At 45.8% G+C, this 24748-nt stretch overlaps 1 protein-coding gene across 6 annotated transcripts in view; it reads right to left on the bottom strand.

The window, feature by feature from the left end:
* Positions 1-24748, bottom strand: part of exoc6b (exocyst complex component 6B) — a 168619-nt gene that overhangs the window by 38726 nt on the left and 105145 nt on the right. For 4 of the 6 annotated variants that reach the window (XM_045701645.1, XM_045701640.1, XM_045701642.1 and 1 more), the window contains 3 exons: positions 18495-18524; positions 14184-14325; positions 5153-5226 (listed from right to left, as the gene is read on the bottom strand). In XM_045701645.1, coding sequence (XP_045557601.1) covers positions 5153-5226; positions 14184-14325; positions 18495-18524 — 246 coding nt within the window. The remainder of the gene's footprint in view (positions 1-5152; positions 5227-14183; positions 14326-18494; positions 18525-24748) is intronic. The other 2 variants (XM_045701643.1, XM_045701644.1) reach the window with 1 other exon arrangement.

Genomic DNA, 24748 nt, shown 5'->3' with positions numbered 1-24748 from the left:
GAGACAGAGGGAGGGAGAGAGAGAGAGACAGAGAGGGAGGGAGAGAGACAGAGAGGGAGGGAGAGAGACAGAGAGGGAGAGAGACAGAGAGGGAGGGAGAGAGACAGAGAGGGAGGGAGAGAGACAGAGAGGGAGAGAGACAGAGAGACAGAGGGAGGGAGAGAGAGAGAGAGACAGAGACAGAGAGAGAGAGACAGAGACACAGAGAGAGAGAAAGAGACAGAGAGAGAGAAAGAGAGAGAGAGAAAGAGACAGAGACAGAGAGAGACAGAGACACAGAGAGAGAGAAAGAGAGAAAGAGAGAAAGAGAGAGAGAGATGAACTATGGCTGCTTCTGAGACCATGTAAAAAGAGGGAGGAAAAGGAGGGACACAAGGGAAGCAAACGTTGAAGAATGAATTAATTTTCCATTAAATGTAATTTTTTTTTTTTATCCCCCTTCGGGTCTCTCCGTCAGTGGAGCGGGGAACAAGTGGTAGTGCATCATGGGACAGGCGGGACAAAGAGAGAGAAAGAAAGAAGAGAAGAAGCAATTGTTGCAATAGAAGAAAGGGCTATCCATCTGTCTGTCAGCTCATTCATCACAGTGTGAATGTATATATATATATATATATCCATCTGTCTGTCAGCTCATTCATCACAGTGTGAATGTATATATATATATATCCATCTGTCTGTCAGCTCATTCATCACAGTGTGAAATAGTATATATATATATATATATATCCATCTGTCTGTCAGCTCATTCATCACAGTGTGAATGTATATATATATATATATATCCATCTGTCTGTCAGCTCATTCATCACAGTGTGAATGTTTATATATATATATATATCCATCTGTCTGTCAGCTCATTCATCACAGTGTGAATGTATATATATATATATATATATATATCCATCTGTCTGTCAGCTCATTCATCACAGTGTGAATGTATATATATATATATATCCATCTGTCTGTCAGCTCATTCATCACAGTGTGAATGTATATATATATATATATATATATATCCATCTGTCTGTCAGCTCATTCATCACAGTGTGAATGTATATATATATATATATATATATATATCCATCTGTCTGTCAGCTCATTCATCACAGTGTGAATGTATATATATATATATCCATCTGTCTGTCAGCTCATTCATCACAGTATATATATATATATCCATCTGTCTGTCAGCTCATTCATCACAGTGTGAATGTATATATATATATATCCATCTGTCTGTCAGCTCATTCATCACAGTGTGAATGTATATATATATATATATATATCCATCTGTCTGTCAGCTCATTCATCACAGTGTGAATGTATATATATATATATATATATATATATATATATATATATATCCATCTGTCTGTCAGCTCATTCATCACAGTGTGAATGTTTATATATATATATATATATATATCCATCTGTCTGTCAGCTCATTCATCACAGTGTGAATGTTATATATATATATATATATATATATATATCCATCTGTCTGTCAGCTCATTCATCACAGTGTGAATGTATATATATATATATATATCCATCTGTCTGTCAGCTCATTCATCACAGTGTGTATATATATATCCATCTGTCTGTCAGCTCATTCATCACAGTGTGAATGTATATATATATATATATATATATATATATATATATATATATATATATATATATATATATCCATCTGTCTGTCAGCTCATTCATCACAGTGTGAATGTATATATATATATATATATATATATATATATATCCATCTGTCTGTCAGCTCATTCATCACAGTGTGAATGTATATATATATATATATCCATCTGTCTGTCAGCTCATTCATCACAGTGTGAATGTATATATATATATATATCCATCTGTCTGTCAGCTCATTCATCACAGTGTGAATGTTATATATATATATATATCCATCTGTCTGTCAGCTCATTCATCACAGTGTGAATGTATGTATATATATATATATATATATATATATATATATATCCATCTGTCTGTCAGCTCATTCATCACAGTGTGAATGTATATATATATATATATCCATCTGTCTGTCAGCTCATTCATCACAGTGTGAATGTATATATATATATATATCCATCTGTCTGTCAGCTCATTCATCACAGTGTGAATGTATATATATATATATATATCCATCTGTCTGTCAGCTCATTCATCACAGTGTGAATGTATATATATATATATATATATATATATATCCATCTGTCTGTCAGCTCATTCATCACAGTGTGAATGTATATATATATATATATATATATATATATATCCATCTGTCTGTCTGTCAGCTCATTCATCACAGTGTGAATGTATATATATATATATATATATATATCCATCTGTCTGTCAGCTCATTCATCACAGTGTGAATGTATATATATATATATCCATCTGTCTGTCAGCTCATTCATCACAGTGTGAATGTATATATATATATATATATATATATATATCCATCTGTCTGTCAGCTCATTCATCACAGTGTGAATGATATATATATATATATATATCCATCTGTCTGTCAGCTCATTCATCACAGTGTGAATGATATATATATATATATATCCATCTGTCTGTCAGCTCATTCATCACAGTGTGAATGTATATATATATATATATATATATATATATATATTTTGTGTCTGTCAGCTCATTCATCCTGCCACCAGCCCATCTGTCTTAGTCTCCCAGCAACACACACACACACACTGGGAAGCGACACACACACACCACAGAATAGCACAGACACACACACCATGGAGCGGTGTGTCGCACAAACACCATAAACACACACACCATACACACACACCCCGCCTCCCAACCCAACCCAACACACACACACACCCCGCCTCCCAAACCACCACACACACACACACACCCCGCCTCCCAACCCACACCACACACACCCCGCCTCCCAAACCCACACCACACACACCCCGCCTCCCAACCCAACACACACACACACACCCCGCCTCCCAAACCAACACACACACACACACCCCGCCTCCCAAACCAACACACACACACACACACACACCCCGCCTCCCAAACCAACACACACACACACACACACACACCCCGCCTCCCAAACCAACACACACACACACCCCGCCTCCCAAACCAACACACACACACACACCCCGCCTCCCAAACCAACACACACACACACACCCCGCCTCCCAAACCAACACACACACACACACACACACACACCACCTCCCAAACCAACACACACACACACACACACACACCCCCGCCTCCCAAACCAACACACACACACACACACCACAGACACACCCCGCCTCCCAACGCACCACACACACCCCGCCTCCCAACGCACCACACACACACACCCCGCCTCCCAACCCAACACACACCACAGCCACACACACACCCCGCCTCCCAACGCACCACACACACACACCCCGCCTCCCAACGCAACACACACACCCCGCCTCCCAACGCACCACACACACACACCCCCGCCTCCCAACGCAACACACACACCCCGCCTCCCAACGCACCACACACACACACACACTCTTACAGCCATCTAACCTAGTGCTTCCCAACCCTGGTCCTCCTGTACCCACAAGAGAACACATGTTGATCGTATCCCTGGACAACCACACCTCATTCAGCTTGATGATTGGTTGACCAGTTGAATCAGGTGTCCTTGTCCAGGGCTATAATAACACTGTGTACTGTAGGGGGTACAGGAGGAAACACTGAACCAAACGGCCATATTAACTAGGGCCAGGAGTTGGTCATGTTGTCAGGAAAAACTCCTGATCATATAAATGTATACGCTCAGAGATGCTTCTAAACACACACAGAGAGAGAGAGAGACATGCAGTGACATTACAAGATTAAATTAGCAAATAATAATAATAGTAATAATAAATATATGTTTATAGGTAATCATATTGTACAACTGAAGATTAACACAGGAGGAAAAGACTGATCTTTTAACTCACACTGTCAATCTTAACCGTGCTAGCTAGCCAAATGTGTCAGCTAGCTCACTGGCTAACCGGTGGTAACCATAGCAACGGAGACAGACTTTCCACCGCCTTTTCAATTTCCAGCAGAAATCAAAAACCTATTTTAAATCTAATTAAATTTTAAAACACAGAATTCAGGAGGGAGAAGCTGTTGTTTTACCCAGACCACACCACTGCCTGACATACAGCTGTAACCAGGCAATTCAGCTATGTAGGGAAGGTTCAACTATTTCTGTTTATGTGGGAAAAAATGGGAAAAAGTCTGAATACCTTCCCGAAGGCAGTTGAGAGAGATGCTCTAGAACAGCAGAGATATATAGAGATAGACGCTCTAGAACAGCAGAGATATATAGAGATAGACGCTCTAGAACAGCAGAGATATATAGAGAGAGACGCTCTAGAACAGCAGAGAGATATATAGAGAGAGATGCTCTCAAACAGCAGAGAGAGATGCTCTAGAACAGCTGAGATTTATATAGAGAGAGATGCTCTAGAACAGCAGAGATCTATATAGAGAGATGCTCTAGAACAGCAGAGATAGAGAGAGATAGACGCTCTAGAACAGCAGAGATATATAGAGATAGACGCTCTAGAACAGCAGAGAAAAGAGAGAGACGCTCTAGAACAGCAGAGATAATAGAGAGAGATGCTCTCAAACAGCAGAGAGAGATGCTCTAGAACAGCTGAGATTTATATAGAGAGAGATGCTCTAGAACAGCAGAGATCTATATAGAGAGATGCTCTAGAACAGCAGAGATAGAGAGAGATGCTCTAGAACAGCAGAGAGAGAGATGCTCTAGAACAGCAGAGAGAGAGAGATGCTCTAGAACAGCAGAGAGAGAGAGATGCTCTAGAACAGCAGAGAGATATAGAGAGAGATGCTCTAGAACAGCAGAGAGATAGAGAGAGATGCTCTAGAACAGCAGAGAGATAGAGAGAGATGCTCTAGAACAGCAGAGAGATAGAGAGAGATGCTCTAGAACAGCAGAGAGATATATATATAGAGAGAGATGCTCTAGAACAGCAGAGATTGTATAGAGAGGGATGCTCTAGAACAGCAGAGAGATATATGGAGAGGGAGAAAAGAGAGAGGGAGTGACATAAGAAAAACAAAGACTTACTTGTCTCAAATCAGAGAAGGCGAGCAGCAGCGTGTCTCCTTGGAAGCCGGGGACCGGCCCCGCTCTGGCAAACCCTGTGGGAACGACAGAACCAATGAATAAATGAGAGAGAGGGGGCGAGAAAGAGAGAGAAATTAAAGAATGGACAGAATTCAGCATGCTCCAGGAGATTGACAGACATGACAGGAGAGGGGGAGAGGAGGAAAAGAGGGAGAGGGAAGGAGAGAGGGGAAGGAGAGAGAGGAGGAATGGGGTCCTCCTTGTTGGAGAGTTTTCCAGGGCCGGTATTCACAAAGCGTCTGAGTAGGAGTTCTGATCTACGATCAGTTTGGCCTTTTAGATCATAATGAATCAGATGACCGTAATTTCTGGACTATTGAGCGCACCTGAATATAAGCCGCACCCACTGAATTTTTCAAAAATTATTATTTTGAACATAAATAAGCCGCAGGTGCCTACCGGTACATTGAAACAAATGAACTTTACACGGGCTTTAACGAAGCACGGCTTGTAACAAAAATAAATAGGCTTTAACGAAACACGGCTTGTAACAAAAATAAATAGGCTTTAACAAAACACGGCTTGTAACAAAAATAAATGGGCTTTAACGAAACACGGCTTGTAACAAAAATAAATAGGCTTTATCGAAACACGGCTTGTAACAAAAATAAATAGGCTTTATCGAAACACGGCTTGTAACAAAAAATAAATAGGCTTTAATGAAACACGGCTTGTAATAAAAAATTTGCAGTAAACAGTAGCCTACCAAGAAAGTCATTGCTCCAGACCAAGCTCCCGTGCAGCAGCTCTATTTCCTTTTCCAACAGCCAGATCAATCGCCTTCAACTTGAAAGCTGCATCATATGCATTTCTCCGTGTCTTTGCCATGATGAGGGTGACAAAATAACTACTGTAATCAGAATGATGGGAAGTTTGAGCGCGCTCGATTTAATCTAAACAGTAAATAAAAAAGTTGTTTGACCTTAACTCGTTCGGCAATTTCATTGGTCTAATGAAAGCTTCATGCCGCCAAAAAACTGAGCACGTCACAGAATGTGGTTTTTTTTAAGAGAGAAAAAAAAATTAAAGCGGGAAAAATCCATATATTAGCCGCGTCATTGTTTAAGCCGCGAGGTTCAAAGCCTGGGAAAAAAGTTGCGGCTTACAGTCCGGGAATTACGGTACATGGACAGAGAGGAACCTGATCCTAGACTACATGGACAGAGGGGAACCTGATCCTAGACTACATGGACAGAGGGGGAACCTGATCCTAGACTACATGGACAGAGGGGGAACCTGATCCTAGACTACATGGACAGAGGGGGAACCTGATCCTAGACTACATGGACAGAGGGGGAACCTGATCCTAGACTACATGGACAGAGGGGGAACCTGATCCTAGACTACATGGACAGAGGGGGAACCTGATCCTAGACTACATGGACAGAGGGGGAACCTGATCCTAGACTACATGGACAGAGGGGGAACCTGATCCTAGACTACATGGACAGAGGGGGAACCTGATCCTAGACTACATGGACAGAGGGGGAACCTGATCCTAGACTACATGGACAGAGGGGAACCTGATCCTAGACTACATGGACAGAGGGGGAACCTGATCCTAGACTACATGGACAGAGGGGGAACCTGATCCTAGACTACATGGACAGAGGGGAACCTGATCCTAGACTACATGGACAGAGGGGAACCTGATCCTAGACTACATGGACAGAGGGGGAACCTGATCCTAGACTACATGGACAGAGGGGAACCTGATCCTAGACTACATGGACAGAGGGGGAACCTGATCCTAGACTACATGGACAGAGGGGGAACCTGATCCTAGACTACATGGACAGAGGGGAACCTGATCCTAGACTACATGGACAGAGGGGAACCTGATCCTAGACTACATGGACAGAGGGGAACCTGATCCTAGACTACATGGACAGAGGGGGAACCTGATCCTAGACTACATGGACAGAGGGGGAACCTGATCCTAGACTACATGGACAGAGGGGGAACCTGATCCTAGACTACATGGACAGAGGGGAACCTGATCCTAGACTACATGGACAGAGGGGAACCTGATCCTAGACTACATGGACGGGGGGAACCTGATCCTAGACTACATGGACAGAGGGGGAACCTGATCCTAGACTACATGGACAGAGGGGAACCTGATCCTAGACTACATGGACAGAGGGGAACCTGATCCTAGACTACATGGACAGAGGGGGAACCTGATCCTAGACTACATGGACAGTGGGGAACCTGATCCTAGACTACATGGACAGAGGGGGAACCTGATCCTAGATCAGCACTCTTGGAATTTGATCTTGGGATGAGAGAGTGTCAGAGAAACTACTTTTAGTTGTTTTAGAGGTGAGAGTTACATTTAGATACTTGAACTTGGTTTGGGGGGGGGCAGAGAGGGATTCAACCCTGGTGTCTCTTCTTCTGTGGTGGTTTAGAATTTGAACTTGATGGGTTACTAGGGATTAGTGAGGAACGAGAGGTGAGAGTTTAGTTGTTAGTTACTGTGTTTTCTTAGGCCGGTCAGGTTGCATTTGGGTTACTCCAACTTTGTTAATCCGGAACAGGCGTGAGAGCCAGAAATGCTCGGGCGAGAGAGTTTCCTTGTTGGCGGTTTTTTTTCAGGGACGGGGGTCATTTTGAGTTTAGATGTGCTTCTTGGCTCAAGGTATGATGCGGTAAACAAGGTGTGTGTGTGTTGGGGTCAGACAGGCATAGTAAATGGTTGATGTGATGGTGTGAACCCAGCGTAGCCGAGGTGAAAAAGATTAGCAACAGCCCGACACTGTTGTGTGTGTACCAGTGTCAAATGTTCTCTCCCCCCCACCACAACACTCAGATATTCTCTCTCTCTCTCTCTCGCTCTCTCGCTCTCTCTACTCCAATGCTTCAAATTGGCTGGACGTCCTTTGGGTGGTGGACCATTCCTGATAGACATGGGAAACTGTTGAGCGTTAACAAAAACTCAGCGGTGTTCCAGTTCTTGACAAACCGTTGCACCTGGCACCTACTACCTACCATACCCCTGTTCAAAGGCACTTTAAATGTTTTGTCTTGCCCCATCACCCTCTGAATGGCACACATACACAATCCACGTCTCAAGGCTTAACAAATCCTTCTATAACCTGTATCCTCCACATCATCTACACTGATTGAAGTGGATTTAACAGGACATCAAAACAGGATCATAGTTCTCATCTGTATTCAACTGGTCAGTCGGGCATGGAAAGTACCTAATGTTTTGTACACTGTGTATTTTTTTAAGATTTTTTATTTAATCTTTAACTAGGCAAGTCAGTTAACAATAAATTCTTATTTTCAATGACGTCCTAGGAACATTGGGTTAACTGCCTTGTTCAGGGGCAGAAAGACAATTTTACCTTGTCAGTTCAAGGGATTCGATCTTGCAACCATTCAGGTTACTGGCCCAATGCGCTAACCGCTAGGCTTCCCGCCTCTAACCGCTAGGCTTCCCGCCTCTAACCGCTAGGCTTCCCGCCTCTAACCGCTAGGCTTCCCGCCTCTAACCGCTAGGCTTCCCGCCTCTAACCGCTAGGCTTCCCGCCTCTAACCGCTAGGCTTCCCGCCTCTAACCGCTAGGCTTCCCGCCTCTAACCGCTAGGCTACCCTACTGCCCCATAGTGTGCTTGTACACAACTATTGATATTATCTATACTTTTTAAACAATATTATTTTTGGGGGGGATTTGTCGTCCATCTTCATTCACGTTTTTAAACATTATAAAAACCTTTTCATTGTGACAACACTTCAAACTTCAATTATTTGTAAATACAACTAGTGACAAGTCAGCTACTTGGATCACTTTGCCAAAGACTTTACGGTTCATTCTGAAAGTATACAGACCCCTTGACTTAAAAAAAACCCCAACATTTTGTAACATTACAGCCTTATTTTCAAATGTTTTTTTTTTTTTCCCCCTCCTTTCATCAATCTACAGACCACGTCTAAATAGCATGTCAAATTCCCATGATTTGTCAATCTGTGTGGGACCGAACAGCTAGCGTAAAGATTTCTAATGCTTCCCCAATCTGGACGACCTGAATTGATATGGTGAAAATTTATATTGCTCAATAGCTTTGTCCTCCTCAGGAACTCAACTTCAAGTTCCTCGGCGTCCACATCGCCAACAAACTAACATTGTCCAAGCACACCAAGACAGTCGTGAAGAAGGCACGACAAAACCTATTTCCCCCTCAGGAGACTGAAAAGATCTGGCCTGGGTCCTCAGATCCTCAAAAGGTTTTACAGCTGCACCATCGAGAGCATCCTGACGGGTTGCATCACTGCCTGGTTATGGCAACTGCTTGGCCTCGAACAGCAAGGCACTACAGAGGGTAGTGCGTACGGCCCAGTACATCACTGGGGCCAAGCTTCCAGCCATCCAGGACCTCTATACCAGGCGGTGTCAGAGGAAGGACTTAAAGATTGTCAAAGACAATCCAGCCACCCTAGTCATAGACTGTTCTCTCTGCTACCGCACGGCAAGCGGTAACGGAGCGCCAAGTTTAGGTCCAAAAGATTTCTTAACAGCTTCAAGCCATAAGACTCCTGAACATCTAATCAAATGGCTACCCAGACTATTTGCATTGCAACTCTCTGTTATTATCTATGCATAGTCACTTTAATAACTCTACCTACATGTACATATTACCTCAATTACCTCGACACCGGTGTCCTATTGTTATTTACTGCTGCTCTTTAATTATTTGTTATTCTTATCTGTTACTTTTTTGGGGGGGTATTTTCTTAAACTTCATTGTTGGTTAAGGGCTTGTAAGGAAGCGTTTCACTGTAAGGTCTACTTACACCTGTTGTATTTGGTGCATGTGACAAGTAACATTTGATTTGTGGGGAAAAAAACGGACTAACTTGCCTGTCTAAAGAAAAGGGTGGACAAAACAATGATCCTGCTGCTCTGATTTGATAGACCGAAGCTCTCTGTTTATATTTCATCCAATCACATCTCACCGTCCTTCTTTCAGTTTGCACATGCAACAACTGTAATTTAGACAACTACTGGCCACAACTACCGACCACAACTACCGACCACAACCACACAACTACCGACCACAACTACCGACCACAACTACCGACCACAACTACCGACCACAACTACCGACCACAACCACACAACTACTGACCACAACTACCGACCACAACTACCGACCACAACCACACAACTACTGACCACAACTACTGACCACAACCACAACTACCGACCACAACCACACAACTACCGACCACAACTACCGACCACAACCACACAACTACTGACCACAACTACTGACCACAACTACTGACCACAACTACTGACCACAACTACCGACCACAACCACACAACTACTGACCACAACTACTGGCCACAACTACTGGCCACAACTACACAACTACTGACCACAACTACCGACCACAACTACCGACCACAACTACCGACCACAACCACACAACTACCGACCACAACTACCGACCACAACTACCGACCACAACTACCGACCACAACCACCGACCACAACCACACAACTACTGACCACAACTACTGACCACAACTACCGACCACAACTACCGACCACAACTACCGACCACAACTACCGACCACAACTACCGACCACAACTACCGACCACAACCACACAACTACCGACCACAACTACCGACCACAACTAATCAACTACTGACCACAACTAATCAACTACTGACCACAACTAATCAACTACCGACCACAACTAATCAACTACCGACCACAACTACCGACCACAACCACACAACTACTGGCCACAACTACTGGCCACAACTACCGGCCACAACTACCGACCACAACTACCGACCACAACTACCGACCACAACCACCGACCACAACCACCGACCACAACCACCGACCACAACCACCGACCACAACTACCGACCACAACCACACAACTACTGGCCACAACTACCGACCACAACCACCGACCACAACCACACAACTACTGGCCACAACTACTGACCACAACTACCGACCACAACCACACAATAACTGACCACAACCACACAACTACCGACCACAACCACCGACCACAACTACCGACCACAACCACCGACCACAACCACCGACCACAACCACCGACCACAACCACCGACCACAACCACCGACCACAACCACCGACCACAACCACCGACCACAACCACACAACTACTGACCACAACTACTGACCACAACTACCGACCACAACCATACAACCACTGACCACAACCACACAACTACTGACCACAACTACTGACCACAACTACCGACCACAACCACACAACTACTGACCACAACTACTGACCACAACTACCGACCACAACCACACAACCACTGACCACAACCACACAACCACTGACCACAACCACTGACCAACCACACAACTACTGACCACAACTACCGACCACAACCACCGACCACAACCACTGACCACAATTACTGACCACAACTACTGACCACAACTACTGACCACAACCACACAACTACTGACCACAACCACACAACTACTGACCACAACCACACAACTACTGACCACAACTACTGACCACAACTACTGACCACAACTACTGACCACAACCACACAACTACTGACCACAACCATACAACTACTGACCACAACTACCGACCACAACTACTGACCACAACTACTGACCACAACCACACAACTACTGACCACAACCACACAACTACTGACCACAACCATACAACTACTGACCACAACTAGACACAACTACTGACCACAACTACTGACCACAACTACTGACCACACAACTACTGACATAAATGAGCATTAAATTACCCCAACCTCTAACTCTTGAACCGTTCAAGCTAGATACACCAAACCAACTTTTACATGTTTAGGTTATCCTAACTTCAAATTCTTTAAAACTTTTTGTCAACTATAACTATATAAATGTGCTTAAATTAGCATAAAATAAGCGACCAACAGTAACTCTTGAACGGTTCAAGTTAGCATCACCAGACCAACTTTCACGTGTTCAGGCTATCCTATCTACTGCCAACAGTAACTCTTGAACGGTTCAAGTTAGCATCACCAGACCAACTTTCACGTGTTCAGGCTATCCTATCTACTGCCAACAGTAACTCTTGAACGGTTCAAGTTAGCATCACCAGACCAACTTTCACGTGTTCAGGCTATCCTATCTACTGCCAACAGTAACTCTTGAACGGTTCAAGTTAGCATCACCAGACCAACTTTCACGTGTTCAGGCTATCCTATCTACTGCCAACAGTAACTCTTGAACGGTTCAAGTTAGCATCACCAGACCAACTTTCACATGTTCAGGCTATCCTATCTACTGCCACAATAAAGGTCAATTTCTCCTTCCTGGAAAATGACCATCTAGTTATTATATGGTACCCAAGTACAGCTGATGGAGGGATTCAACGTAAAGAACCAACACTCTGGTACGACCCTGTAACCCAGTCCGGTGGGGTGTGTGTGTGTACTCTGTGTGTTAGCTGTAGTGTGCTGTAGCGAGTGTGCGTGCTGTGGCGAGTGTGCGCGCTGTAGCGAGGGTGCGCGCTGTAGCGAGGGTGCGTGCTGTAGCGAGGGTGCGCGCTGTAGCGAGTGTGCGTGCTGTAGCGAGGGTGCGTGCTGTAGCGAGTGTGCGTGCTGTAGCGAGGGTGCGTGCTGTAGCGAGGGTGCGCGCTGTAGCGAGTGTGCGTGCTGTAGCGAGGGTGCGTGCTGTAGCGAGTGTGCGCGCTGTAGCGAGGGTGCGCGGCTGTAGCGAGGGTGCGCGCGCTGTAGCGAGGGTGCGCGCTGTAGCGAGGGTGCGCGCTGTAGCGAGGGTGCGCTGTAGCGAGGGTGCGTGCTGTAGCGAGGGTGCGCGCTGTAGCGAGGGTGCGCGCTGTAGCGAGGGTGCGTGCTGTAGCGAGGGTGCGTGCTGTAGCGAGGGTGCGTGCTGTAGCGAGGGTGCGTGCTGTAGCGAGGGTGCGCGCTGTAGCGAGTGTGCGTGCTGTAGCGAGGGTGCGTGCTGTAGCGAGGGTGCGCGCTGTAGCGAGGGTGCGCGCTGTAGCGAGGGTGCGCGCTGTAGCGAGGGTGCGTGCTGTAGCGAGGGTGCGCGCTGTAGCGAGTGTGCGTGCTGTAGCGAGTGTGCGTGCTGTAGCGAGGGTGCGTGCTGTAGCGAGGGTGCGTGCTGTAGCGAGGGTGCGTGCTGTAGCGAGGGTGCGTGCTGTAGCGAGGGTGCGTGCTGTAGCGAGGGTGCGTGCTGTAGCGAGTGTGCGTGCTGTAGCGAGGGTGCGTGCTGTAGCGAGGGTGCGTGCTGTAGCGAGGGTGCGTGCTGTAGCGAGTGTGCGTGCTGTAGCGAGTGTGCGTGCTGTAGCGAGGGTGCGTGCTGTAGCGAGGGTGCGTGCTGTAGCGAGGGTGCGTGCTGTAGCGAGGTGCGCGCTGTAGCGAGTGTGCGCTGTAGCGAGTGTGCGTGCTGTAGCGAGGGTGCGTGCTGTAGCGAGGGTGCGTGCTGTAGCGAGGGTGCGTGCTGTAGCGAGGGTGCGTGCTGTAGCGAGGGTGCGTGCTGTAGCGAGGGTGCGTGCTGTAGCGAGGGTGCGTGCTGTAGCGAGGGTGCGTGCTGTAGCGAGGGTGCGTGCTGTAGCGAGGGTGCGCGCTGTAGCGAGGGTGCGCGCTGTAGCGAGGGTGCGTGCTGTAGCGAGGGTGCGTGCTGTAGCGAGGGTGCGTGCTGTAGCGAGGGTGCGCGCTGTAGCGAGGGTGCGCGCTGTAGCGAGGGTGCGCGCTGTAGCGAGGGTGCGCGCTGTAGCGAGGGTGCGCGCTGTAGCGAGGGTGCGCGCTGTAGCGAGGGTGCGTGCTGTAGCGAGGGTGCTTAGATTGTGTTCCTTCTATGTTTTGTCTTCTTTAAAATGGGCAGATGAGGGGTGTGTGTGTGTGTGTGTGTGTGTGTGTGTGTGTGTGTGTGTGTGTGTGTGTGTGTGTGTGTGTGTGTGTGTGTGTATACACTCACTCTCACACTCCTTGACGTCTGTGTTGAACTGCTGCAGAGCTCCCATAGAAACCTGTCTGACGTCTGTCTCCAGCAGTAGCTGGAGCAGAGAGGTAGAGAGATGCTTACAGGCAGACATACAGGCTGTCTGGGCTACTTTACCCTGCAGAGAGAGAGACAGAGAGAGAGAGAGAGACAGACAGACAGACACAGACAGAGAGACACAGAGAGAGAGACACAGAGAGAGAGACAATAAGATACATAGATATATCGATATGAATTTCATCCTTGGTATTCAGATGTAAATCACTGGTGAACACAAGGTTAGAACTCTGGCTGGCTGGAAAAGGCCCACCATTACAAACTGTCCATCCATTCTCCTCGTTTCTCTCCTTTAATCATCTCCTGAGATCATCCATCACCAGCCCAAAGTCTCTCACACACACACTCCTAATCAGGGCCACTTCAGGTGCAGTTAAGATGATCAAGGTGAATAGAGAGAAGCCAGATGAAGGGAGAGAGGAACTGCATGACAATGCATTAATAATTAATATATACAAGAAAGAGAGGAGAGAGAGAACACAGAGAGAGAGAGAACACAGAGAGAGAGAGAGAGAGAGAGAACACACAGAGAGAGAGAGAGAGAGAGACACAGAGAGAGAGAGACAGAGAGAGAGAGAGAGAGAGAGAGAGAGAACACAGAGAGAGAGAGAACAGAGAGAGAGAGAGAGAACACAGAGAGAGAGAGAGAGAGAACACAGAGAGAGAGAGAGAGAACACAGAAGAGAGAGAGAGAGACACACAGAGAGAGAGAGAGAGAGAACACACAGAGAGAGACAGAGAGAGAGAGAGAGAGAACACAGAGAGAACACAGAGAGAACACAGAGAGAGAGAGAGAGAGATGTAGTGATTGTACAGTAAACAGCGGTAGTTTCCGTGGTGACTCGGGATATTATGTTATGGTTGAGAATGGGTGTGATATTTGTTCATTTACACAACAGAAACAAACACAGGTAGTAGGTATTTATCATCATACGGTTAAACCTTGTGTGTTTATGAGTTTTGTGTTGGGAATATAATCAATAACCTAAACACACACCAGCATCATCTAAATTAGCGTTAATCAGTGTTGTCACAACAAGCTAAAGGAATTATGGAAAAGACAACTAATAAAGTTCCCCAAACCTTTTAAAAACGAATAATATAAATCAGTGAATAGGCTATTTTGGTCACAACAAGCTATAAAACTGGAAACGTTTATCACTATATTCTGGTGATATAATTCAACGTTATTTATAAAACATGATACAGATTAGAGGACCTGAAAAGTCTCCCTCCCTCCCCATCTCTCTCTCCCATTTTCTCTCTCCCATTTCCTCTCGCCCTCCCTCCCCATCTCTCTCTCCCTCCCCATCTCTCCCTCCCTCCATATCCCTCTCCCTCCCTCCATATCCATCCCTCTCTCCCTCCCCTCCCTCTCCCTTCATCACACGATATTATCCCTCTCTCCCTCCCCATCACACCATCTCTCTCCCTCCCTCCCTCCCTCCCATCCACTTCTCTAACAGAGGTATATTTGTACAGCCGTTTGAGGTTTTTTTAATGAGCCCTTTGATGGGACACTTTCATTAACAAGATGGAGGGATGGAGGGATGAAGGGGGAGGGAAGAAGAGAGAGAGACGTGGTAGGAGTCTCTCTCTCTCCCTCTCTCCATATTTGCTTATTTATTTATTTCACCTTTATTTAACCAGGTAAGCTAGTTGAGAACAAGTTCTCATTTACAATTGCGACCTGGCCAAGATAAAGCAAAGCAGTTCGACACATATAACAACACAGAGTTACACATGGAATAAAACAAACACACAGTCAATAATACAGTAGGAAAAATAAGTCTATATACAATGTGAGCAAATGAGGTGAGATAAGGGAGGTAAAGGCAAAAAAGGCCATGGTGGCAAAGTAAATACAATATAGCAAGTAAAAACACTGGAATGGTAGATTTGTAGTGGAAGAAAGTGCAAAGTAGAAATAATATCCCTCTCCATCACACCATATCTCTCCCTCCTCCCTCTCTCACCCCTCTCCCCCTCTCCGTTTGTATAACTGTGCCATTAAGACTTCAGCAGGTTTCATGTAAGAATTACATTGGGCCGTAGAGCCATTGTTTTTAAACGGCGGAGGACCAAGACCAGTCAGAACGGCTGCACAGAGCTAGGCTGAACTAAGTAGGGTGACCTATGACAGCTAGGCTGAACTAAGTAGGGTGACCTATGACAGCTAGGCTGAACTAAGTAGGGTGCCCTATGGCAGCTGGGCTGAACTAAGTAGGGTGACCTATGGCAGCTAGGCTGAACTAAGTAGGGTGACCTATGGCAGCTGGGCTGAACTAAGTAGGGTGACCTATGGCAGCTAGGCTGAACTAAGTAGGGTGACCTATGGCAGCTGGGCTGAACTAAGTAGGGTGACCTATGGCAGCTAGGCTGAACTAAGTAGGGTGACCTATGACAGCTAGGCTGAACTAAGTAGGGTGACCTATGACAGCTGGGCTGAACTAAGTAGGGTGCCCTATGACAGCTAGGCTGAACTAAGTAGGGTGACCTATGGCAGCTGGGCTGAACTAAGTAGGGTGCCCTATGACAGCTAGGCTGAACTAAGTAGGGTGACCTATGACAGCTAGGCTGAACTAAGTAGGGTGACCTATGACAGCTAGGCTGAACTAAGTAGGGTGCCCTATGACAGCTAGGCTGCACTAAGTAGGGTGACCTATGGCAGCTGGGCTGAACTAAGTAGGGTGACCTATGGCAGCTAGGCTGAACTAAGTAGGGTGACCTATGACAGCTAGGCTGAACTAAGTAGGGTGCCCTATGGCAGCTAGGCTGAACTAAGTAGGGTGCCCTATGACAGCTAGGCTGAACTAAGTAGGGTGCCTATAACCATTGCCCTCTCGAGGAAGGAGGCACAGAAAACATTAGATATGAGCAACGAAGAGGAGTACGGGGAGGAGGGGAGGGGAGGGAAGAGGAGAACGGGGAGGAGGGGAGGGAAGAGGAGAACGGGGAGGAGGGGAGGGAAGAGGAGAACGGGGGGAGGGGAGGGAAGAGGAGAACGGGGGGGAGGAGGGGAGGGAAGAGGAGAACGGGGCGGAGGGGAGGGAAGAGGAGAATGGGGCGGAGAGGGAGGGAAGAGGAGAACGGGGGCGGAGAGGAGGGAAGAGGAGAACGGGGCGGAGAGGAGGGAAGAGGAGAACGGGCGGAGAGGAGGGAAGAGGAGAACGGGGCGGAGAGGAGGGAAGAGGAGAATGGGGGGAGGGGAGGGAAGAGGAGAACGGGGCGGAGGGGAGGGGAGGGAAGAGGAGAACGGGGCGGAGAGGAGGGAAGAGGAGAACGGGGCGGAGAGGGGAGGGGAGGGGAAGAGGAGAACGGGGCGGAGGGGAGGGAAGAGGAGAACGGGGCGGAGAGTTACACTTTATTTATTCCCGTGTCTTGGTAAAATAATAAATACGCAGCGTTACCAGGATCAGCTCCATGAGAAGGTTTCCCACATGCCAGAGTCTCTGTCTGGTCAAAACACTCACAGAACACACATCCATTATGCAGCCTCAGATTAGTCAGTGTCACAGGGTTGTGGGTCAGAGGCATCTGGGGGGGGGGAGTTGTGCTAGCAAAAAGGAGACCAGTGAAGAAGGGTCCAACTACAGAGCAATGTTATTCACTCTTCAGGAGATGTTAATCACGTCAGAACCGAGGGGGTCAAATCCATACGGTTAGGGCCAAGGGGTAGTTAGTTACTTATTTGTGCGCGAATTGGGCCCCGGTGTTAATAACAGAGGATGAAATCCCAAATGGCACACTATTCCCACGAGTAGTGCACTATAAAGGGAATAGGGTTCCATTTGGGACGCAGGCGACATCCACAAGTTATGCTTCCAAACGTTTAAAAAAGGTGTCTGTTGAAGGGGAGTCCAACCTCAGAGCAAACTCTTTTACTCTTCACTCAATCAGAATCTCTAGAAGACTTTTAGGAGCTGTCACCCAATCAGAATCTCTAGAAGACTTTTAGGAGCTGTCACCCAATCAGAATCTCTAGAAGACTTTTAGGAGCTGTCACCCAATCAGAATCTCTAGAAGACTTTTAGGAGCTGTCACCCAATCAGAATCTCTAGAAGACTTTTAGGAGCTGTCAATCAAACAAAGTGTCTGTCCATCAGAATAAGTAAGAGCAACATCAGACGGTCAGTTCATACATGTATTCTTGAAAAAAACGCGGCGACCGTGCATCACGCTCATGCTCTGTGTTCTTGTTACGGTCAGTAACAGTCAAACTGTACTTACCGGCAGTCTAGCGTGTTCTATGGCACTACCCTACGGGAAAGAGAGCAAGTAGGGGGTTCAAGGGTCATTCGGGAGTCTTCCCAAAAAAAGCAGTCCAGGGTCAAACCCGCTTTCTCGATCTCGTCAAATCAAAAAGTTTAACAGGTGTTATGGCAGTGCAGAGAAATTCTTATGTTACTAGCTCCTAACAATCTAAAACTATTTAAAATACATTTTTAAAAAGACAAGAAATCAAGAAGGGCGAATCGGATTAACAACCAAAGAAAGGACTAAAGCATTAATAACTTGTAATCTAGTACAAATAAATATGTAGTGAATATATAGAGAAGACAGACTGAGCTATGAACCCAGTACATAATAAATATGTAGTGACCCAGACCCAGATCCTGATCCTAATCCAGATCCTGATTCAGACCCTGATCCAGACCCTGATCCAGACCCCGACCCTGATCCAGACCCGGATTCTGATCCAGACCCTGATCCAGACCCCGATTCTGATCCAGACCCCGATTCTGACCCAGACCCTGATTCTGACCCAGACCCTGATCCAGACCCCGATTCTGATCCAGACCCTGATTCTGATCCAGACCCTGATCCAGACCCCGATTCTGATCCAGACCCTGATTCTGATCCAGACCCTGATTCTGATCCAGACCCTGATCCAGACCCTGATCCAGACCCTGATTCTGACCCAGACCCTGATCCAGACCCGGATTCTGATCCAGACCCGGATCCAGACCCTGATTCTGATCCAGACCCTGATTCTGATCCAGACCCTGATTCAGATCCAGACCCTGATCCAGACCCCGATTCTGATCCAGACCCCGATTCTGATCCAGACCCTGATCCAGATCCAGACCCTGATCCAGACCCTGATCCAGACCCTGATCCAGACCCTGATTCTGATCCAGACCCTGATTCTGATCCAGACCCCGATTCTGATCCAGACCCTGATTCTGATCCAGACCCCGATTCTGATCCAGACCCTGATCCAGACCCTGATCCAGACCCTGGATCCAGACCCTGATTCTGATCCAGACCCTGATCCAGACCCTGATTCTGATCCAGACCCTGATTCAGATCCAGACCCTGATTCAGATCCAGACCCTGATTCAGATCCAGACCCTGATCTGAGACAAAAGTAAGGAGATAGACTGAGCTATGAATCCATTACATAATAAATATGTAGTGACCCAGATCCAGAACCAGACCAGGACACAGACCCGAGACAAAAGTAAACATTTAAGACAAGAACTCGCAAACACACTTTCACGTGCGTTAGTAGTAGAGGTCTTCACAGGTCCAACAGACCCAGAATTCAGAGATCAGAACCCGGGACTTTTGTCTTTGATCTGGGTCGGGTCTGATACAAATGCCACGAGTCTCGGGTATGTGCAATTAAAATGTATTTACCAACTGGACCCGTCCTCTGTTCATTTAATGTGTGTGAGTCGATGAGAACTGCATGACCTTGTTATTCTTGTCTGCCAATTTCAACACAATAAAAAGTATAGCTTAAGTCCAGCTGAAACTGGTTCTGGCTGCTTACGTCACGTGCGCTTCCTTCCGATGAGCGAGAGAGAGTAAAAGGAGCATTGGCCACTATGGGTTCGTAAAGACAGAGGCCTTTTCAGTAAAATGAAAGATAGAGGTGAAAGAGTATAGTGAAAAGCAGCCTACAAGGGGAATGTCCTTTGGGATAAGTGTTAATGGGCAAAGATGAGAAAAACTTTGGCCTAATGGACTGAGTCCAAACTCGCTATTCAGGTTTGATGTCATTTTCAAACTTGTATTTATTTTTTCATCATCGTCGTCATCAGTTTCATTATTATTATTATTACCATTATTATTATAATTATCATCAGTTTCTTCATCATCATCATCATCATCATCATCATCATAGGTCTATTTAATAATCTAATCCAGTTCTTTATATATGCAGAAATTGTTTATTTTCATTTTGTTGATACATGTTCAGTGGTTAAATTAAGATCGAACTGTCTTTTTAATTAGCATTAAAATAGGCATGCTGTATAATACATATCGCTGTCATTTGTTGTACAATTTTTGCAATATTAGCCTGTTCAAAACTTCTATAAAAGGTTTAAAATCAGTTCTCTAGGCCTAAGCATATCTTCCTTAAATTCATATTTTTATATTAATATCATACAGTGGACCCCTGAGCCTATAAGCCTATACAGTTGAAGTCTGAAGTTTACATACACTTAGGTTGGAGTCATTAAAACTCATGTTTCGACCACACCACAAATTTCTTGTTAACAAACTATAGTTTTGGCAAGTCAGTTAGGACATCTACTTTGTGCATGACACAAGTCATTTTTCCAACAATTGTTTACAGACAGATTATTTCACTTATATTTCACTGTACCACAATTCCAGTGGGTCAGAAATTTACATACACTAAGTTGACTGTGCCTTTAAACAGCTTGGAAAATTCCAGAAAATTATGTCATGGCTTCAGAAGCTTCTGATTGACTCAAATGATGTCAATTAGCCTATTGGAGGTGTACCTGTGGATGTATTTCAAGGCCTACCTTCAAACTCAGTGCCTCTTTGCTTGACATCATGGGGAAATCAGAAGAAAGCAGCCAAGACCTAAATTATTTATTTTTTAAATTAAATAAAAAAGAAATAATTGTAGATCTCCACAAGTCTGGTTCATCCTTGGGAGCAATATCCAAACGCCTGAAGGTACCACATTCATCTGTACAAACAATAGTACGCAAGTATAAACACCATGGGACCACACAGCCGTCATACCGCTCAGAAAGGAGACGCATTCTGTCTCCTAGAGATGAACGTACTTTGGAGCGAAAAGTGCAAATTAATCCCAGAACAACAGCAAAAGACTTTGTGAAGATGCTGGAGTAAACAGATACACAAGTACCTATATCCACAGTAAAACGAGTCCTATATCGACATAACCTGAAAGGCCGCTCAGCAAGGAAGAAGCCACTGCTCCAAAACCGCCATAAAAAAGCCAGACTACGGTTTGCAACTGCACATGGGGACAAAGATCGTACTTCTTGGAGAAATGTCCTCTGGTCTGATGAAACAAAAATATAACTGTTTTGCCAAAATGACCATCGTTATGTTTGGAGGAAAAAATGAGGATGCTTGCAAGCCGAAGAATACCATCCCAACCGTGAAGCACGGGGGTGGCAGCATCATGTTGTGGGGGTGCTTTGCTGCAGGAGGGACTGGTGCACTTCACAAGAGATGGCATCATGAGGAGGGACAATAATCTGGATATATTGAAGCAACATCTCAAGACATCAGTCAGGAAGTTAGAGCTTTGTCGCAAATGGGTCTTCCAAATGGACAATGACCCCAAGCATACTTCCAAAGTTGTGGCAAAATGGCTTAAGGACAACAAAGTCAAGGTATTGGAGTGGCCATCACAAAGCCCTGACCTCAATCCTATAGAACATTTGTGGGCAGAACTGAAAAAGCGTGTGCGAGCAAGGAGGCCTACAAACCTGACTCAGTTACACCAGCTCTGTCAGGAGGAATGGGCCAAAATTCACCAAACTTATTGTAGGAAGCTTGTGGAAAGCTACCCGAAACATTTGACCGAAGTTAAACAATTTAAAGGCAATGCACCAAAAACTAATTGAGTGTATGTAAACTTCTGACCCACTGGGAACTTGATTAAATAAATAAAAGCTGAAAAAAATCATTCTCTCTACTATTATTCTGGCATTTCACATTCTTAAAATAAAGTGGTGATCCTAACTGACCTGAGACAGGGAATTTTTACGAGGATAAAATGTCAGGAATTGTGGAAAAACTGAGTTTAAATATATTTGGCTAAGGTGTATGTAAACTTCCTACATCAACTGTATACATGCAATTCCCTGATACATTTAGTGCTCAACTCTCCAACAGCTGAACTGTGAGGTGGACAATTATTGTTTTCTGTAAATAAAAACCAATAAAACAATAGGCGATAAAGTTTTGAATATGCTTCACATCGAAACAACGAATATTGTGTGTAATTTGTTAAAGGCAGTTTTTTAACAACACCTAACTATGGATAATTTATCTCTCATTTATTGATGGCAGAGCCCCGTTGGAGGTTTCTCTCTCTTTCTTTCTACTCTCGGATCTGAACGGGTCTCTCAGATCCGATCCAGCACGGGTCTGTTTGGGTTTGTTTTTCCACGGGACTTTTCAAAACGGGTCTGACTGTCCTCGGGTCCATTCGGAAACGACTCTGCATTTAATGAATAATAATAATGAATTAATAATTATTTTCATGCGTATCTGGTCGGGTGGGAATGCCATGGTTCCATTTCAGAACGGTTCCAACTTTCTGCACCAGTGAAGACCTCTAGTTTGAGCTACTGACTGCTGGGTTGTTGCCAGCATTGGATTGATCTATTTCTTCAGCCACTGATATCAATCGTTAGTCTGAGTGATTAACTATGCCATCCCTCTCTGTAACAGTTGTCATGGTGATCTCTCTCTCTCTGTAACAGTTGTCATGGTGACCTCTCTCTCCGTAACAGTTGTCATGGTGATCGCTCTCTCAGTAACAGTTGCCATGGTGATCTCTCTCTCTCCGTAAGAGTTGCCATGGGGATCTCTCGCTCTCTCTCCGTAAGAGTTGCCATGGTGATCTCTCGCTCTCTCTCCGTAAGAGTTGCCATGGTGATCTCTCGCTCTCTCTCCGTAAGAGTTGCCATGGTGATCTCTCTCTCTCCGTAACAGTTGGCATGGTGATCTCTCTCTCTCCGTAACAGTTGCCATGGTGATCTCTCTCTCTCCGTAACAGTTGCCATGGTGATCTCTCTCTCTCCGTAACAGTTGCCATGGTGATCTCTCGCTCTCTCTCCGTAAGAGTTGCCATGGTGATCTCTCGCTCTCTCTCCGTAAGAGTTGCCATGGTGATCTCTCGCTCTCTCTCCGTAACAGTTGCCATGGTGATCTCTCTCTCCGTAACAGTTGTCATGGTGATCTCTCTCTCTCTCCGTAACAGTTGCCATGGTGACCTCTCTCTCTGTAACAGTAGTCATGGTGACCTCTCTCTCTGTAACAGTAGTCATGGTGACCTCTCTCTCTGTAACAGTAGTCATGGTGACCTCTCTCTCTGTAACAGTTGCCATGGTGATCTCTCTCTCTCTCTCTCTCTCCGTAACAGTAGTCATGGTGATCGCTCTCTCAGTAACAGTTGCCATGGTGATCTCTCTCTCTGTAACAGTTGTCATGGTGATCGCTCTCTCAGTAACAGTTGCCATGGTGATCTCGCTCTCTCTCCGTAACAGTTGCAATGGTGATCTCTCGCTCTCTCCGTAACAGTTGTCATGGTGATCTCTCTCTCTCTCTCTCCGTAAATTGCCATGGTGATCTCTCGCTCTCTCCGTAACAGTTGTCATGGTGATCTCTCTCTCTCTCTCTCTCTCGGTAGGTGATCTCTCTCTCTCTCCGTAACAGTTGCCATAGTGATTCTCTCTCTCTCTCTCTCTCTCTCTCTCTCTCTCTCTCTCACCGTAACAGTTGCCATGGTGACCTCTCTCTCTAACAGTTGTCATGGTGATCTCTCTCTCTCTCTCTCTCTCCGTAAGTTGCCATAGTGATCTCCCTCTCTCTCTCTCTCTCCGTAACAGTAGTCATGGTGACCTCTCTCTCTCTCTCTGTAACAGTAGTCATGGTGATCTTCTTCTCTCTCTCCGTAACAGTTGCCATGGTGATCTCTCTCTCTCTGTAACAGTTGCCATGGTGATCTCTCTCTCTCTCTCTCTCTCTCTCCGTAACAGTAGTCATGGTGATCTCTCTCTCTCTCTCCGTAACAGTAGTCATGGTGATCTCTCTCTCTCTCTCCGTAACAGTTACCATGGTGATCTCTCTCTCTCTCTCTCTCTCTCTCCGTAACAGTAGTCATGGTGACCTCTCTCTCTCTCTCTCTGTAACAGTAGTCATGGTGACCTCTCTCTCTCTCTCTCTCTCCGTAACAGTTGTCATGGTGATCTCTCTCTCTCTCCGTAACAGTTGTCATGGTGACCTCTCTCTCTCTCCATAACAGTAGTCATGGTGACCTCTCTCTCTCTCTCTCCATAACAGTAGTCATGGTGACCTCTCTCTCTCTCTCTCTCTCTCCGTAACAGTTGTCATGGTGATCTCTCCCTCTCTCCGTAACAGTTGTCATGGTGATCTCTCTCTGTCTCCGTAACAGTTGTCATGGTGATCTCTCTCTGTCTCCGTAACAGTTGTCATGGTGATCTCTCTCTGTC

Source organism: Salmo salar, chromosome ssa18 (assembly GCF_905237065.1).
Source record: "Salmo salar chromosome ssa18, Ssal_v3.1, whole genome shotgun sequence".
Taxonomy (NCBI): Eukaryota; Metazoa; Chordata; class Actinopteri; order Salmoniformes; family Salmonidae; genus Salmo; species Salmo salar.
Note: the sequence above shows the minus strand (reverse complement) of the source record. Positions and strands in the feature narration are given on the sequence as shown.